This window comes from Pogonomyrmex barbatus, unplaced genomic scaffold (assembly GCF_055798465.1).
Source record: "Pogonomyrmex barbatus isolate J1 unplaced genomic scaffold, ASM5579846v1 scaffold14, whole genome shotgun sequence".
Classification (NCBI taxonomy): Eukaryota; Metazoa; Arthropoda; class Insecta; order Hymenoptera; family Formicidae; genus Pogonomyrmex; species Pogonomyrmex barbatus.
Window position 1 is genome coordinate 3,325,306 of NW_028297110.1, and position 18,654 is coordinate 3,343,959.

An 18,654-nucleotide genomic window follows, 5' to 3' on the forward strand; every position below is an offset into this window, starting at 1 on the left:
TGGATGCTGTACTCGATCGTTTTGAAAGGCAAGCAACGAAATTGCTACAACGTCACCGTATCTTGTTTGCAGGCGCTAGACGGCTTTCTATTCGTTGTAAATACAGAAGGCCGCGTGGAGTACGTAACGGATAACATAGCGCAGTACATAAACTACACGAAAGATGATGTACTCGGAAAGGATATTTACAACATTATTCATCATGGAGATCACAATACCTTCCTGCCTAATTTGTTTCCTATGTCGTTAGGTATGTATTTTAGTTCTACATACATCCGCGCGCGCGTGCGCGCGCGCGACATATTCTCTTTCGTAAGGGGCTGCGATATTTGTAGGGTAGATTGTAGATAAGCGCAATCAGTGGGTCACGAGTAATTTACCCGCTCAATTCACGAAAGACCCTCTTCCTCGGGGCTTGTTATTCATTTTTCAATTTCTTCTTCGTGTTAGGAGGTAGTTTCTATCTCTTGAGAAATAGTATCCTTGACAAATTAGAACGTTATCCTTTTATCGTACTACGATTACGTATGTATTTATCTTATTTTTTAATTATAGTTATAATTTGAATTAATTTTTATTTTCATCTTCAAAATTTAAATTATAATACATAAAAATTATATTTTAATCTTTAATTATGTATTTTTATGATGGTATATGTATACTAATTTTATTATATGTATACTTTTATATGTATACTAATTTTTATTATTTATCTTAATTTTAAATATTATTTAAAATTTAAACAATTTATTTATTTATTATTGTTTTAAATACTTTATTTTATTATTTTTACGATAATTTTGTTATAAATTTCATATAATCGTTAAAACAATTATTTTAAAAATTTTCTCTTTTAATCTTTATTTTTTATTATTAATTATAACTTTGACTGTGACTATGTGTTTTTATATGTATGAGTGCCATCAAAACATGATTTTCCATGACTAGATTTTTTATATATATGAGTGCCATCAAAACATGATTTTCCAAAACATGACTTTCTTTTACATATGGCGAAGTTAGCAGTCTACTTAGTTCATAATAATATAGGAGTAATATAGGAGTCTGTAGAAAGAACATCTTGTATAAATAGATGACTAAAGTTAAAATCGATCGATTTATTTCGCGTTAACTTATCGTGATGCGATTAATCTTTTCGCGTTAAAAAAAAAAAAGGGGGGAAAACTTGATTTTGCACATTTCAGGCTGGACTAGCGAGCCGCAGCTTCAGACCAAGAATCGCACTTTCAATTGTCGCTTCTTGGTAAAGCCTCCCGATGATAAGAACGAGACTATGGAAGAGAAGCAACAGCGAGTATCGAAATACGAGTCTATGCAAATCTGTTCTGCTCTTCTGCCCAGTAACGCCGATCGTCTAGAAAGCGGTGATGTATCTTCTGAGTCGTCAGACAATGGCCCTTCCGCGATGTGTGTAGCGCGTAGAATACCGCCGAACGAGAAGCCCATTGGTACTCCCGTTGAGCAATTCACCGTCAAATTGGATACCACCTGGAAGATTATCGCGGTCGACGTCAGTTGGTTATCCCCCGCTTACTCCAAGTACCTAAGCAAGGTAAGGGTGCATAATGCCAAGTTGTCGTATATCTTGATTACCGTAACATTCGCTCGCTCCGATATACATATTCGATAATAACTTCCCTATTATGTAAAACGGTCAAAGTAGTACAAAGAACTCATTGTACCTCGAGTAAAACAAGTGAATTATTTTAAATGATGTAATATAAATATAAAAACATTTTTGAAAAGAGATTGATAGTAATAAGATTTCTTTTTGCAAGTTTCATCTGATATAATTTAATAATTATCGTAAATATCTTACGAAAGAATAGTATCTTTCGTCAACATAATGAAATTAATCATACTTGTTCCCTTCCTCTTGTTATTTATTTCAGTCTTAGGAAGATTAAATATGATTGATGATGATAATTTAACGATATATTTTTCAACGAATTTAGAAAATATTATCTTTTTGCGTAGTTATAATTCTCGTAGTTATACTGTAAATTTCAATGTCAAGACAATATTTTTTTTTTTTATATTACATGTAACATTATATATTGTTCTAATTTTGTTCTGTAATTTTGATTTTGAGAAGAAAAGAATATATACACATATATATATATATATATATATATATATATAGACTTTTAAAATTAAGAAAAATATTTTGAGTTATATTTTTTATAAGAACAACATTAATGTAATCATTTTATTATTTTTTAAAAAAATTATTTTATTTTTTTTTTTAATATTAATATTCGAATTTTTAGACGTGTTGTTTTCTTTTTTTTTTACATATTGCAAAACTATTTCTTGAAAAGTATTACAGATACTTTCTCTCTGTCACAGGACCTGATAGGCACAACAATTAAAGATTTGTGCCACCCTCATGATCTCAGTACGCTCACGAAGCATTTGAGCGATACGATCCAAGTCGGAGAAAGTACGAGCGATGTATACCGACTGCGCGTTAGTCCTGATAAGTTCCTTAAGATTCAAACAAAGTCAAAATTTTTCAAAGCGAATGTGATGAATACGCAAGATAGCGATTTCATGATGGCAACCAATTCCATCATCGGGTAAGTTTGCTCTTAATATTTATAATAATAATGTTTAACAAATAACTCTAAACTTTAAATAGTAAACTCTAGATGGCAAGCAAATATATATGAAATATATATATGAAATTTAATTTATATGAAAAATTATATTTAAATCCAGAAAATATATCTTAATCTTATCACATTATAATATATTTCATAAAGAAATATATTTAAGCGAAATAGTTAATTTTTAAATCAGAATATATATTTATAAGGGTATTTCTTTTAATATTAACAATTTTACAAATTAATAATTATTAAAAATTTAACAAATCACCATATAATTTTTTAGCTAAAATAAGCTTATCTAAGGCACAGATTTAATTGATTCAATTGTCTATTTCATTTATAATTTTTATACTTAATTTTTTTTGAATTTTGCATTTTGTTATTTAGTTATTATTCCTTTAGTGACTTAATTTTTCTTTAATACAACATGAGTAATTATTATCTTATCATATTAACTAACTAAATGTTTGTTTAAATATAAAAGTGATATGATTCTAGTATTTCATACTAAAAGTATTATATATTTTTGATATATAAAATAAACGTAATGATAAATTTTCAATTAAAAGAAATAGGATGCAATAACGGCTTTTTAGTCACGAATAGAATTACATAATTTTTACTGTAACTAAATTTATTTTGAATCGAAAATTTGATTTTAAAACTTTTTAGAATTGTTATAGAAATTATATCTTTAATAACAAATCTGTTTGAATACTTTTATATGCTATATAATAACACCACAAGTTATCTTGATTTCTAATACAACTAAGTTTTAATAAACGGAGAAAATATTTGTTCATGTATATAGCAATGTTCTTTCATATATATTTGCACTAATTTATTAATTTTAGTCCATTAAATCACAACGATTTTATGTATCATAGCATTATGATGCATATTTGGTTTGTAATAAGTTTGCAAAGGGCACATTTGCATGTAAATCAACACAATTTCTTATTGGTGTTGGAGATCTGGCCACTCTTGGACTATTGTCTCTCACATAATCCACTTATATGCATATTTCAGTTTGCTTTTAATGTATGAACCTAGCGACATGCCATATATTAACTTTGCTTGAGTCTAACAATGTAATATTACACATGATTTATTTACGTAATTTATTTTTGACAATGTTTGTGTGAATATGGCGAAATTTAAGTACACGACATTTGCTTGTTACTGTACTCATGCTTCAAGGAATTTATCACGATGTTATATGAGATCGTACAATGAAAAATAATCTCAAGATGATTTATTATCAGCATATTGCTTTTTGTAAAATCTGGTATACAGAAGAACAGCCATAAAATTGCGTAAAATTTTTTAAGTTAAATTTTAATTTAAATTGTTAGACAATTTATTTAAATTATTAATTATCTTGGAACTTTAATATAGAATCTTAATAAAATTTTTGTTTTTATAACTTTTAAAAATATTAAAAAAATTAGTTAAATTAGTTTGAGTACGTATTTAGCACATTTAAAAACTCTGATAAACTCTGATACGCGTACAATTTAATTTAAATGTTATGTGATAATGTGTAAAATATTATATGATAATGTGATTTTATATTTGTAGAAAATGTTCCTACTAACTCAACAAAATGTTCATAACAAATTTTAGTCATCTCTCATTTAACAAAAAATATTAACAAATATTAACAAAAATATTATTTATTATCTTGATAGAATAAGGCAAATTGCATTTTACATCAATACTGATACAAGAATAAAGTATTAAGGTAGTTTAAATGTATTGAAGACATTAATGAGTACTGTATCATGTTACATTTAACTTCTAGTAGTATATGTGTTTTCTGCTTGAGATTTCTTCGTATCTAAATTATTATAATTAATAAGGAAAATATATGCACAATATAAATGCAATTATTACACTGTTCACAATCAACAATCTTAATTTATGGTGTGTATGGTTTACATGTTTTGCAGCAGCTTAATTAATCTCTTTTTTAATCATAGATGACCTTAAGATGTGTTATTCCTGTAATTTAAAAGTAACAGGAAGAAAAATGTTATGCTCAATCAACAGCAAAAATCCTGTTTTCTCACGATGATTTCTTAGCAAGATTGAATTAAAACTTCCATGGATTGAATTAAAACTTTCTCTGTTTTTGTTAACCGAAAAAAGACACTTAGAAATTTGTAAAGAGGGAAACTCGATATAGCAACACATGAACTAAATATTTTTGTTTTCCATTGTACTGATTATTGAAGATAATTTGCTTTATCTACAGATTTATTACAGATTACGATAAATATTAAAATAATGCAGATATCCAATTTAAAACAATCATTTTGTAAGTGAATAAAATATATTATGTGATTGTTTAATTTATTCTGTCTTTTGATGGTAACATGTACAGAAAATTTCTTAAACTGAGATTGGATGCTCTTTCTGTTTTGGAAAATTACCGGATAACACATAAATAAGTCACTTTTGTGTCAATGAAGAATCATAATTAAGCTGATGGGAAACATTGTGTGATTTTTACAAATTTATGCTTAGCTTTAGGCTAAAGTGAAGAGATGCAACTAATTAGCAAATATACGTGTTGTTTTTATTTTTTTGTCCATAATAGGGACAATGACTTAATGCCTATCGAGGGTGGTCAGCTTTCCAACAACAAAGTGTGCTCAGGACACCCTAGTAACCGTTGTGCGAATAATAGTAATAATAATAACGGTAACAATAACAATAATGTGGGTGGCCCGCTAATGTCCGTCGCGCATCTGAACGGTCAAGTGAGTAGTATCAGTGCCCGCGGTATGACGACAGCCGCCACGTCGTCGAACTCGATCGTCTTTAGCACGGGGACAACTGGCGGCGGCGGCGGCGGTGGCGGTGGTGGTAGCAGTGATACGTGCAACCCCCTAACGTCACTGAGCTCGTCGGTCGGCAATCCGTTCAACCACTTTTCGGAAAATATGGACCTGGAATTCGAACTCTTTCCCAGTTCCACATGGGACTTGGACGGTAGCGCCGGATGGGCGGGTAGACCGGAGTCGAGAACGAGCGGGCCACCGAATTCACGACCGCCTTCCCAGCCAGCTCCGACATCGCCGAGTTCGCAGGGAACCTTCTCTAACGCGGTGGTAGCTCCTCACTGCAGTCCCCTACGCTCGTTCAGCCCGACGACGGTCAGCGCGGCTCACACCTTCAGTAATTCGTTCCCCTTCAGTCCGCTTCAGGAGACCACGCAGACGTCCACGTTGAGCAATAATGCCATCAGTATCAACACCAACGGTGGTGGTAGTGGCAGCGGGGTCGGCGGTGGCATTGGTAGTGTCGGCGGTAGCACCGCTACGACGACCATGAAACGAACGGAAGAGAGCAACAAGAGTGGATGTCCTACTAGCAATAGTGGCGGCGGTGTTGTCATGGACAATACGACCACGAGGACCAGCAGCACTGCCGTCACTGCCGTCGAGACTCAGAATAACAGTGTTATGTCCACCGAATCCGGTAGACTCAGAAACTTACTGACGAAGGGTCCGAGCGCTAGTGAGGATAGTCAGGACAATACGAATAATGATTCGGAGAATCCAAACAAGCATCGGATATTGAAGATTCTGTTGAATCAACAGGACGAAGATGATTATCATTCTGAACATAAAGTGCGTACGAGTCCTAGCAACATGCCAAAGTCGAGCATGGAGCACCCTAAACCGTCGGTTGGTAACAACATGTTACTACAAGTAAGTCAATAATTCATTATTACGCTTTCAATAAAATGCTTAGTTGAAAACTAAAGATACGTAATCCAAGAACACTTATAATGTCTCGTCATCAAGTTCATGCGTAACAAAGTTTGCGTGAAACGACGAGATATCCGTGAATCCATATATACGCGAGACATCAAAATAACGAAATTCGAAACTCATATTTTTACATCTTTACAAATTGCATCGATTGAATTCTATTATTTGTGATGTCAGAAGCGAGATAAAATGCTTGATAAAAATTTTTGTAAAACATATTAAAATAGAAATATTGGATTGTAGTTCTATTATTTATTAAGTTCTATTTATACAAGGATATTCTTTTTCCCACTATTACTCTTCTTCTTTTTCACATTTTAAGTTATTGAACGAGAAAAATGACGACGAGAACGAGGAGACACGTGCTGGGTTAAAGACTAGAAACGAACTTCTGCAACAGTTGATGAAGGACGGGGACGAAGAAAGAAAGTTACCGGAACAGGTACATTTTATATTGTAGTTAGAATTTGAAATATAATGCATGTAAAAGAAATAAGCAAAGAATAAAATATTTCCAATAGTAATTCCAATAATATTTTCAATGTATATAATAAAATGAAGTTTTTTCTTTTTTTCGATATTTTTCACATTTTTAAAATCAAATATTTTTTATATGATAACGATTACTAACATTACAGTTACGATAATTCTTTTATAATTCTCAACTTTCTGGAACTTATGGAGAAATAAAAAGTTAAATAAAAACATAAGTGTTACGAAACAAAAATCTATAAACAACTTTGACTAAATATATGCGTTAATGATTTATATATTCTGTAGTGAAATTAAGTTTAAAACTTTTAGATTTGCGTTTATTTGCTTGTTATTCATCATTTGAGAAATTTATTGTCATAAAGTTGAAATAAATAAAATACAGAAAGAAAAGAGAGAACAGCGAAAAAAGAGTAGAAAACAAAAAGAATATATAATTTTATCTGTGATAGAAACGAGAAGGTGATTCTTTTCTGCGGTCTCTTGGATTTGGAAATACCCCGCCGTCTCCGTCACAATCTGGTGATCATATAAGTCTCGGGAGCACGACGCAGGTAGGCCAAAAGAGACCAGGAGAGGATAGCGATTTGAATGTAGTCGTGAAACGATCTGTGGATGGCTCGCATCAAGTGTCTTCTTCGGGGATGGGCACTGCGAGTAACGCAACGAGCAAGCTATGGGAGAAGAACAAAATGTTGGCATCCTTACTGGCAAAACAGCCACCACAGCCAACAAATATCCCACCGATTCCTGCATCTGTGATATCAGCAACGCCACAGGTTTGTTGCGAAAAATTTTTTATTAAAGTTTATACATTATATAGGCTGTGTCAAGAGCCAATGAGCATCTCAGACTGATTTTATTTTATTTTATTTTTGAATCTACAACATCTAAGACTATTGAGTTCAACAATTTATTTTTTTGAAATTCCTTTATTCTTTGTGCCTTCGTATCATTAATAATTCTTATGATCACGTTCCCTGTAGGAGAAAGGAAAAAAAAAGAATAAATTACAAAAATTACTTGCACTATTGTTAGAAACTAAAAGTTTTATTCTGATACATATTGAATATTTATGATATATGTACAATATAACTGCGAGTTTTTTAGTTTAATACAAATCTCGTATTGAAGAAGTGACAATACAGTTAAGAAAATTTATCTATACATACATATAAACACATATACAATAAGATTTATGAGATACTTAATAATACATGATATACATAATAGTAAAATAATCAATAAGACATGATAAGATAATAAAATCTATAGGTTATAGGCTAAAATACTACTCAATAACTTTTTAATCTATGACTACGTTTCAATATTCACTGCCAGTACTGAAAATATATAATTCAGATCATGTATATTATAGATTTTTAGTACTTGCAGTGAATATCGGAAACGCAGCCTATATTGATTTGCGTCTTCTTCGCGGTTTTTTTTTTACCTAAATCTTGAATAAGTTTTGGTTATACAAAATTAATCTTAGAAATTATATTTTATTTGTTATATTTAAATAATAATATATTTAAATAATAATATTTAAATAATAATATATTTTCTTGCATTTATAATCAAAGTACATTTAGCAAATTACACTCAATGCATTGACTTATGATTTTATCGGAAACAATTACGAGAATCTTTGTGCTTAGACTTTATACCTATACTCTATATATATATATACTCTCTATATATTCTATATATCTAAATAATTCTATATATAATTATCTTAAAATAAAAGATGAAAGAATTTTAAGAGAATTTTTTAGGATAATAATTATACAATTGATTTTTTTTTTTAATTAGGACAAGCTGCCTCGTTTAAAACAACAGCAGCAACAGCAACAGCAGCAGCAGCAACAACAACAGCAGCAGCAACAGCAACCACCACAACAACAGCAACCACCGCAGCCACAACAGCCTTGGACTGGTGGCAGTATGCAAGTTGGTGGTAATAATGCGATTACGACGACTGCGACGTCGGCGCGTCCTCTCCAAAGCCAGTTGAGACAACTACCTCGTCAAGCAGCAACCAATATCTACCTCAGTCATATGCTAAGTCAGGTGAGTGTGACTTAATTTAATGAACATTCAAAATTAATTACGATTAACATTTTAAAACACTGCTGTGATTGTTTGTTCAATACTTAAATTTTACTGCTTACATTCTTTTTTTATGTGCCATTAGCCTAACTTTAATTACTGCATGTTAAAAATCACCATGTGTGAAACACACACACGGTCGCGCGCGCGCCACACACACACACACACACACACACACACACACACACACACACACACACACACACACACAAGTTTTCTATTAATAATCTTTCTGTTGATTTAAGGGCACATATGTACATCTTTAGCGCGTAAAAAATTAATTAAAAAAATAGTTAAATTTCTGTAATATCCTAATTAAATGTTTTAGATAACATTTTTAAACCTATATTTTTTTGCAGCAACAAAGGCCCCATATGGGATCAATCGAGTCCGAGTTTGCGGGCAGCGGAGAATATTGTCAGACTAGTAACGATCCAACGAGTTGTGTCAATCAGTCATCCGATCCGGATCTCTCGGAAATTTTGGATCAAGTTATTGAGTTTGTTCCAGATGAAGCTATCACAGGTAATTAATGGAATGTTAAACAATAATTTTTCAAATTTACAGACATGATGTATTACAATTATATTATTGTATTATGTGTTACAATTTTAGTATACATTTTTACCACATTTCTTTATACATAATATTATATTTTAATTTAATATACGATACGTAAAGTTCCAACGAATCATTTATCTGAATCTAAAATTGTGTAATTATATAATTATATAATATTGATTGTAAATATATGTTTCTAGACTTTCGCTGTCGCACTGCATATTAAATAAAAAAATTTTAATTTGTTTACTTTTTGACATTTTTTATTAAAATATAAACTTGATGCAGCTACATGATTCGCTTTGGCTTAAACGCGATTTGTTGAAATAACGATGAATTCGAGTAACTCTGTGTGACTGTTTTAGCAACAATCAATTTTCTCCGGGGAGCAATATTGCAGGCGAGTACGTGTGACAGCGAAAGTAATTATTATTATTTTATTAATTCTCCTTCAACAGATTTATCTTTCATAGCTAATCTTCTAGATGCTATGGAAGCGCCACAAAACGAGACGATGGCAATTAGTCTTATACAAAAGTCGTTGATGTTGTGCGAAAAAGCCGTGAATTCGACGTCTTCCACCATAACTATGCCTGTCACGCCTCCAGCTTATTCTACTGCGGTAAATTTTTTTCTTTGATTAAATTATTTTAGATTAATTTCATCTACATTTTTAAAAAAAATTGTTTATTACTTTTTATTATGTTGCCATAGCAAAATTATCTTGTTAAATTTTGTTATAGTTGGGAACCACACTTGTGACAACTACTCACAGTTACCAGCCACCTCCTATATACCAACAGCCTAGAATGAGGTTCAATACCCAACAAGGTGTTAGGCAAACCGGTCAATTTACACAGTTACAGTTGCAACAACAACGTTCTAAACTTATGCAACAACAACAACAACAACAGCAACAGCAGCAGAAGCAACGATTATTGCAGCAGCAGCAACAACAGCAGCTGCTTATCCCTTCGAATGCCACTGCGACAGACCAAATTAGTAGTGGCATTCATAACATCGACAACCTTTTAAACAATACTGTTGCGCCACCGAATGTGTCATTACAGGTATGTAGTGTATTATAAAAATATAGAAAATAAAAAAAACAGAAGAAAAATTAGAAATAAAACTTTTTATTCTTTTTCTAGTTAAATATTAATCTTAATTTAAGATTGTGTAATCAAATCGCTGAATACAAAATATAGTTATTTGCAATTTTTGATAGATTGTATTTTTAATAAATTTTTAATAAAAACGTTGATTGCTTCATTTTATATACAAAATAATTCGAAAATATACAATGTTTTTCTTTTATTCAGCGATCGAGTGTCCCAGATTCACAAGTCTCTCCAGGCTATGGGGGATCCGTCCAAATGGCTTCTGGTCACCGACTCGCTCACTCATATTCTCATCCATCGACGATACCACAGCAGTAAATATCTTGTTATGTTAAATATCTTGTATTTATCTACATAAAGATTTTACAACCTAATTTTTTTGTTACAGCCATATTGTGAATAACAACTTTAATAGTGGTCAACAAGTGTCTGCCGCTGCGAGGCTTTCGCCACATTCTCCTGCAGGTATCCTGTCGTTTTCTCACCCGCAACCATTATCGCCACGGGTGGCACAAGTGAGTGCGAAAATATTGTTGTATCAATGCTATAGAATAAAAAGTATTCGTATAAACTACTTAGAACTATTAGATAGAATTAATTAAGGCTTAAGTGTTTTCATGTCTTTCATATCGAAATACAGAAACACGCAAAAAAGCTTTTTTAACTAATGTTTATGCAAATCATTTTATGCAAGTTAATTTTTATGCAACGCATACAAATTTGCTTATAATAAACTTGAATTATTATATATGTTAGATTTCTACTTATATTTTATGACATGACATATACATAGTTTCTTTTTTAATTTTCTTTATATTTGACATATCCTTATTTCTCTGAATATTTTTATACGTTTGCACGATATATGCGCCAGGGCAATTACGGCAACACACCGAGATTATTCAACGTGAACCAGGTGAGGCCACAGCAGCAGGTCACGACGCAGCAACAATTGCAACAGCAACAGCAACAACGATCGATGCCCTCACCGGGGACAGCAGCTTCTGCTCGGCAATCCCCATTTCCTGCAGAAGCATTTCCTCCACCGACGTCGCCTACAGCCAGCCAGTTTCCACCGGGTCCCAATACCGGTGCGCCAAATTCGTCGGCTCAGTATCGGCTGCAACGGACAACATCTACGCCTTCTTCTACGACGCAATTGCCAGGTATATGTTATTTATGTTAAGAGATCGTCGATTTCGAGTGATCGCATTTTAATTTTTGAATTTTTAATTAAGATTGTCACAATTAAAATAATCAGAGTCAGTATTACAGAAAAAGGAATTACATAGAAACATCTTAAATTTGCAACAATGAGATGTTCAGATGAAATTGATTGAAGAACCTAAGGTGCAAGGTTAAATAGAAAATTATATAGTAATTGGCAAGTTATCATTGTATCAAGTAATATTAACGCCCATGTTTCGTGAATACTGTAGGTTATTTCATTAAAGCAAGAAGCTTTTATAATATAGGTTTCAGATTGCTTCTCGCCCTGATCAAATAAATTGCAGTGTTCATAAAACATTATCATTAATAATGATTCATGATATGATGATAATCTGTAAACTATACAATTTTGGAAAAAAAAAACATTCGTGAAAAGTTCATATATAAAGAATTATATATATACTTAAATATTCCACTGTTTAATAGTGAGGTAGTGAAATACAGGATCTTATATTATGCGTTGTGCGAAAGGACAATATGATAAATAATATATATTTAGTTATAAGGTTAAAAATTTAAGTAGGTCTGTTGGAAAGTCGTTTTACGATGCTGATGCGTGTTCAATATATTTATTTTATCTAATTGAAAACTTTAATATTCTAAGAGAAAAAAATCTTATATTACAATTAAACTTTTTTTATCATATTGCTTGTTTGATTGTTTTAAGTATAATTTTTAATATTGGTAAATCGACTTCTCTACAGAGTATTCTATAACATTATAGATTAATATAATGTTATTTAATATTTAAGTCTTGATGTTATATTCACGGTCATAGTTTTTGTCACTTATTAATAAGTGGGAAGTTTATGCGTATCTGAATTAGGCAGTTGTCTGTTTTAATGTTGAAATATGTTGATTCGATTTTTTTTTTGCAATCATAAAAATATCTTCGAGTAAGTATCTGCGTATTAGTCTCTACATAGAAGCTTATTGAACTGATTTCTATAAAATCTAAAATGCGATTTAATATATAAAAATATATAATATATAAATATATAAAAATATATAAAATATGCGCGAAAATATGGAAGCTGTGATTAGATTACATGAAAATTTTGTTCCGAGGTCGGTAAGTATTTGCAGATTTAAGATTAACTTTGTTTGAACTACTAAACTGTGGAAGCCGTGCGTAGATTAGTCGGGTATGCGCATAGACTTTATTAGTATTTTTTGTGCCTGTATCTCTCGATGTTTTTCTGTGAATAGAATATTACGCAATATTATGTCATATAAATTCTCTATAAAAGGAAAGCGTAACTCTGAATAATGTAGCAGATTTTGTAAAATTTGTGATTTAAGTTTTTAATAACTTATGATTGGAGCGATGTGTTATACTAGAGATTGAAACGCTTTCTTGTCTCATAATTTTCTTATCTATCTATCTCTCAAACAGAAAATTTTATAATTTTATTTTTTTTAAGTTGCAGAATTTAAATTCAACATTTTTTTAACATGCGCTTTCAGCATTTTGTTAGGATTTGAAATTGAATTTATTTTAATAAACTTAATAAGATAATTACTATACAAAGAATATATAATAAAGAGTTTTAAATTGATTTATTATTAGACATTAAAATTAGACATTAAAAAATTATCTAAATCCTCGATTGTCTTTAATTATATATACAATCGTCTATATATAATATTTATTGATACTTTTCTGCAAATTTGAGATTCAATAAAAATAGCATTTTTGAATCGATAAATCTATTTATTAGCAATTTCGGAAACATGAAAGTTTTATTTGTTTGGCATACGATTGTATCTGCTTTTAACTTTTGGCTAGCGGAAACAATATTCATTTTCCGGGTGCATCGTTCAGCCGATTGTTTAATTTATTCAACATATAGATTTCGATCTCGATATTATATGCGTGGCTATTGACAGTGAGCGCTGGCATGGTATATGAAAGCGAAATAGAAGCGAATTTAAATGTATGGCAAGGCTGGCGAAGGGCAACCCGGGTATACACGATTGATGTTACAGGTGGGATCGGTTCGCCTCGGCACTACGGCGGCGTGAGTAAGGAACAACCTCTTCTTTCACCTAGTCATTCACACTCGGCTTGCCCGGCAACACCTACTCATAATCAACATAACGCCACCAATACACAACACTTCTCGAGCCAACAACATACCCCCATGTTATACCAACACACCAACGCCAACACTATCAACACGGCAGACATGCAGAACAGTCAGTTCTGTTACGATCGGTCGTCAGTACCGCTCTATCCGCCTGGCGGGGAGGCGCAAGATGTCAGGTCACTGCCTTCTGGTAATCCCGTCAATCACCAAATGGGTGGTAAGTCATATGACTCTTTAATGTCATGTGACACTTCATTTTCATTACCACATTTCTGTGATTTGTTTGAAAACTACCACCGATCGACTATCATCGACTATCATCCATATATCCATTACCACCAGTAATCGTATTTTGTAATCGATTGTTGCCGAAGTAGCGAATGGAAAGCATGTATTGGGTGTTTGGAAATATCTCTAAATGTTTCTCATTCCTTTTTTCTCTGTCTTTCCTTTTTTTTTTTTTTAACGATATTCATCGAGATGTTCACGATGTAAATATTAGAGCTTTGGATACCAAAGAGCACCCGCCCATCTTTCGTTACTTGATGTAAACCTTAAAAAGTGTCAGTTTCAGCGCGATCTAATCATAAAAGTAATTCATCTACTTCATACCTTTAAGAAAAAAGAATATTAGATATTTCGATGTTCAAAGGATTAAAGAAAGATTATATATATATATATATTCTGTTTTTTATATTGAAAACATTTTATAATTTATAAAGTGTTAATAATTTTTAATTTATAAAAATATAAATTTTAATATATATAATAAAAATGTTCATATATAATTATATATGTGGAATATATAATTATATATGATGTTATATGACCATTTACTTATATATTAAAGCTTTTATTGCGTATATAATATTATTGTAAAAACGATTTATCTTTTAATCCTTTGAAGGAGTTATTGTCATAAATAGTTAAGCATAAATGATTAGTTTAAATAAATATAAGAATATGTGCCAAATGTTGCATGATGCTTTCTTTATACATGTAATTTTCATTAAGTGTCATATCTATTGTCATAATGCTAAATGTGTGTAAGCTGACAATGACTGCATTCCGATATTTATTGTTAATAAAAAAATCTATTTGTTGTTAAAAATCTATGATATATGTGAATAAATAATACATTTTTAGTACTGATTGAATATCGGAACGTGGTTAACAATTTATATGTAGCTATGTCTTTGTGGGTATCTCAAGGAAAGTCATGATATTTATATTTTTTATATATATATATATATATATATATATATATACGATTTCCATGAGATTTGTTAAACTTAGAGGATTCTAAATTATATTATTAATTAGAAATTAGAACATTCCGTTAGAACATCTCTTATTATCAATTGTCTCATCATCAAACTTTTATTTCTCTTTGAAATCTCTCGCAAACATATTTTAGAGCGCAAATATATCGCACATCTTATGTCATATCTTATATCTAATATTTAGGAAAATATTGACGTTCAGCTTTTTCTGAAAAATATTTTACATCCCGGAATATTGACTAATAAGGATGACAATTTATACATTGAGGACAACAACACGGCTTTGGAATTTTCATCTTCGGATTGGACTCGGATAATAATTTAATTTACACTCTAACAATTTAATTCAATATCTTTGTTACCGCATTGAAGGTGACTTCGGTAAAAAGATTAAAACATTGTGTTTATTAGCGTTATTACGTTCTTTTAATGTTTACGCATATATATTATATAACATATATTTTATGTTTTATAATATTAATAAGCACGCACATCCAGCACGGTTTATGAATCCTTCATTTTAATTTAGATTTATTATCTTACTTTTGAGCCTATAATTATTATTTTCACATTAAATTCAAATTAATTTTGAATTTGCTTTCTTATTAGCATAGTCTATAATAGGAGAAATAAATTAAAAATAAATTTTTTGATGATTAATTTAACTTAAGTTTGATTTAAGTTTAATTTAATTTCTCATAATTTGTTTCATTTTTTCCAAATCACATATTTTAGAATAAAGAGATTTCCTTTGTGCCCACATTCTACAATTTATAACATATATTATAAATTCTTGGATAGATAAAATAGTTGCTTATGCATTAACGATAACGAAATTATCATCATTATCATACAAAGTACAGAATAAAACAGCTCGTAACGAGTAAATTATATAATAAAGAATTTTGAAAATATGTGATAATATGTGGAAATTGAGATGAATTATCTAAAGCGATTAATTACAATTTCATATAAAAATGTAAAAAAAGAAATTTGTATATATAATAGTATTTATGAATAATCGCTTTGTTCTACATTATTTTTTTTTTTTTTTTGCTTTACTTATCTCTTATTTGCTATTTATTTATGATCTCAACAAGTTAAAATAATTTTGACGATAAAGAAGAGCTTCACTAGTTAATTTAAGAAAAATTCGTAACCTCTGGTATTAGTTTGTATTATGTGTAATTCAAAATTATCTCTGACATCGCAAGATACATGATTTGGCATAATTCATTACTTGCACCAATGAAATATGTGCTGTGATAGAATGATCTCATATATTAAATTACAATATTGTATCACTGCGTTTACCGTATTATAAGTCGCATAATATCGTAACGATATGTTTAATTTGTGCCATTTGAATTACGAAATCAAAGATGATAGATTGTAAAAGGATGTAAATATTTCTGTTCACGTTCTGTATTATTTGTAAGCAAAATTGTAATTTTAAGAAACAGAAAATTTGTGAAAAAGAAAAGTTTAAGTAAAAAAATTTTGCTATTCCTTTAATCTCTTGATCGACTAAAGTTAGTTGATGCTGTTAACGTAATAACGTTAAATTATCTTGGGCAAATGGTAAGGTGATTCAACGTTGCGAGTATCGTTATTGTCAATTGATCTTGTACATAACCATGGATCTTTTCTCTGAAAATATGAAAGATATCATAGGGATGAACTACATTATATTATACTGCTAGTTATATCATAATAGTAATTTAAGAATGTAGTCGAACTTCTTTAATTTCAAATTATTGAGAGCAGGCAAACTCTCTGCTCTTAATTTCTCCCTCGGTTGCATAGTTTTGCAATCTAATAATATGTGTGTAGAATGAAAATGAGCTTATTTGGCATAGCGAATCATTGCTCGAATACTTGAGTGATTAATTTCCTGGACCTTAAGGTAAGATCATATTCTACTACTGCTGCACCAAATCGATATTATGTCCACACGTGTTCATAAGCTCATCAGTCATTTTCATTCTAAGCATGTATAAGATAATAAGATAGTATGAGAAGATGGTAAAAGAGAAATATACTTCTCCAGTATTTCTCTCTCAGTTGCTAGTCTTGAAACGGTCAATCGAAGATCGAGATTAAAATAGTTCGACTATACACATTTTCATAGTACGCAAGATGCACTGTAAGTTTAAATGTATTATAGTTGAAAATATCGTAAGCTTAAAGATATTAAGTATGTTGTCATTAAGGGATATGAAAGATATTTCATCTTGCACACAGAGCGGGAAGCACTAAAAAGTGGTAAATGTGACGTTTGATTTATTTCACTTTAATCAGTCTCTCATCTCACGCAGAAGTGGAGGGAGGGAAAAGGTCTTGTGTTTTCATCTGTGTAATATAACATCTCAATGTAAAAAGACGAATTCAAACACTGCTTATGCTGGAATCATTTATTAACAACGCGGCCTCTTTATGTACAATGCATCGAGCTTCCGTGATTAATATTTTTATATATTTTGCGCATTATTTTCTATCAATCCCATCGATCTCTCATAACGTATATATCATTAGTTTTATTAAAAAAATTGAAATTTTATAATAAGCAGATAAATAAGATAGTTTGGATATATCGTAAAGTTTTTCTGATTACAGACCAAAAAACGTAGTATATTATATTGTTTGAAATATTTTATTGTTTGAATATATAATATTTTTTAAATTATAAATTATAAATTTTAAATTATAATATTTTTTAAAGTTATAAATAATTATAAATAATTAAAAGTTAAAATTTGATTAAGTTATATAGAACAGTTAAGAGAACAGTTTAAATTTAAAAAATCCGGATTTGTTTAAAAAAAAGAAAAATGGAAATGTTGTATGACTGTACCATTTCGATACTCTTCGTAGTTGTATATTTAAAGCTTAATTCGTTGTTCCCACATTTTTCTCATCAGATGGAAGCGAAATATTTTTGTACTTTAAAACTGCTTAGTACGTTTTGTGTTTCTTCGGAAAATTGTTTTCCTTTCTGACTGATTTAAAATTTTCTGGACAAAGAAAATCATGTGATGTGGGATCTGAGAAATAGAAAGGACATAAAAGTCATCATAGATATTACTTTAACACAGACAAACTTACAAAAGAAAATGTGTACAGACCGATAGTTTCAGTTTTTACGTTGAAGATCACTTCAAGTAGGATTTCAAAATATTATACGACCATTCCATTGGATAGGATCTTAAGGTGACTTAAGATAACTCAATTTAAAACAATCTTAAATATAAAAACTGACTATAAATATCAATTATAATCTAGCATTTTTCGAAAATGATACGAACGTTCTATACTATTTTTATTTTATAATATCTCTTTCGAGAAAACTG

At 30.5% G+C, this 18,654-nt stretch overlaps 1 protein-coding gene across 14 annotated transcripts in view; it reads left to right on the forward strand.

Moving 5' to 3' along the window:
• LOC105433511 (uncharacterized) overlaps positions 1 to 18,654 on the forward strand; it is a 126,615-nt gene that overhangs the window by 98,617 nt on the left and 9,344 nt on the right. For 6 of the 14 annotated variants that reach the window (XM_011648866.2, XM_089073153.1, XM_089073154.1 and 3 more), the window contains 15 exons: positions 73 to 250; positions 1,206 to 1,573; positions 2,371 to 2,600; positions 5,236 to 6,352; positions 6,738 to 6,857; positions 7,360 to 7,686; positions 8,723 to 8,980; positions 9,379 to 9,544; positions 9,946 to 10,002; positions 10,054 to 10,202; positions 10,324 to 10,650; positions 10,903 to 11,015; positions 11,090 to 11,216; positions 11,576 to 11,867; positions 13,921 to 14,238. In XM_011648866.2, the coding sequence (XP_011647168.2) occupies positions 73 to 250; positions 1,206 to 1,573; positions 2,371 to 2,600; positions 5,236 to 6,352; positions 6,738 to 6,857; positions 7,360 to 7,686; positions 8,723 to 8,980; positions 9,379 to 9,544; positions 9,946 to 10,002; positions 10,054 to 10,202; positions 10,324 to 10,650; positions 10,903 to 11,015; positions 11,090 to 11,216; positions 11,576 to 11,867; positions 13,921 to 14,238 (4,147 nt within the window). Of the gene's footprint in view, positions 1 to 72; positions 251 to 1,205; positions 1,574 to 2,370; positions 2,601 to 5,235; positions 6,353 to 6,737; positions 6,858 to 7,359; positions 7,687 to 8,722; positions 8,981 to 9,378; positions 9,545 to 9,945; positions 10,003 to 10,038; positions 10,203 to 10,323; positions 10,651 to 10,902; positions 11,016 to 11,089; positions 11,217 to 11,575; positions 11,868 to 13,920; positions 14,239 to 18,654 lie in introns of those variants that run through there. The other 8 variants (XM_089073149.1, XM_089073146.1, XM_089073147.1 and 5 more) reach the window with 8 other exon arrangements.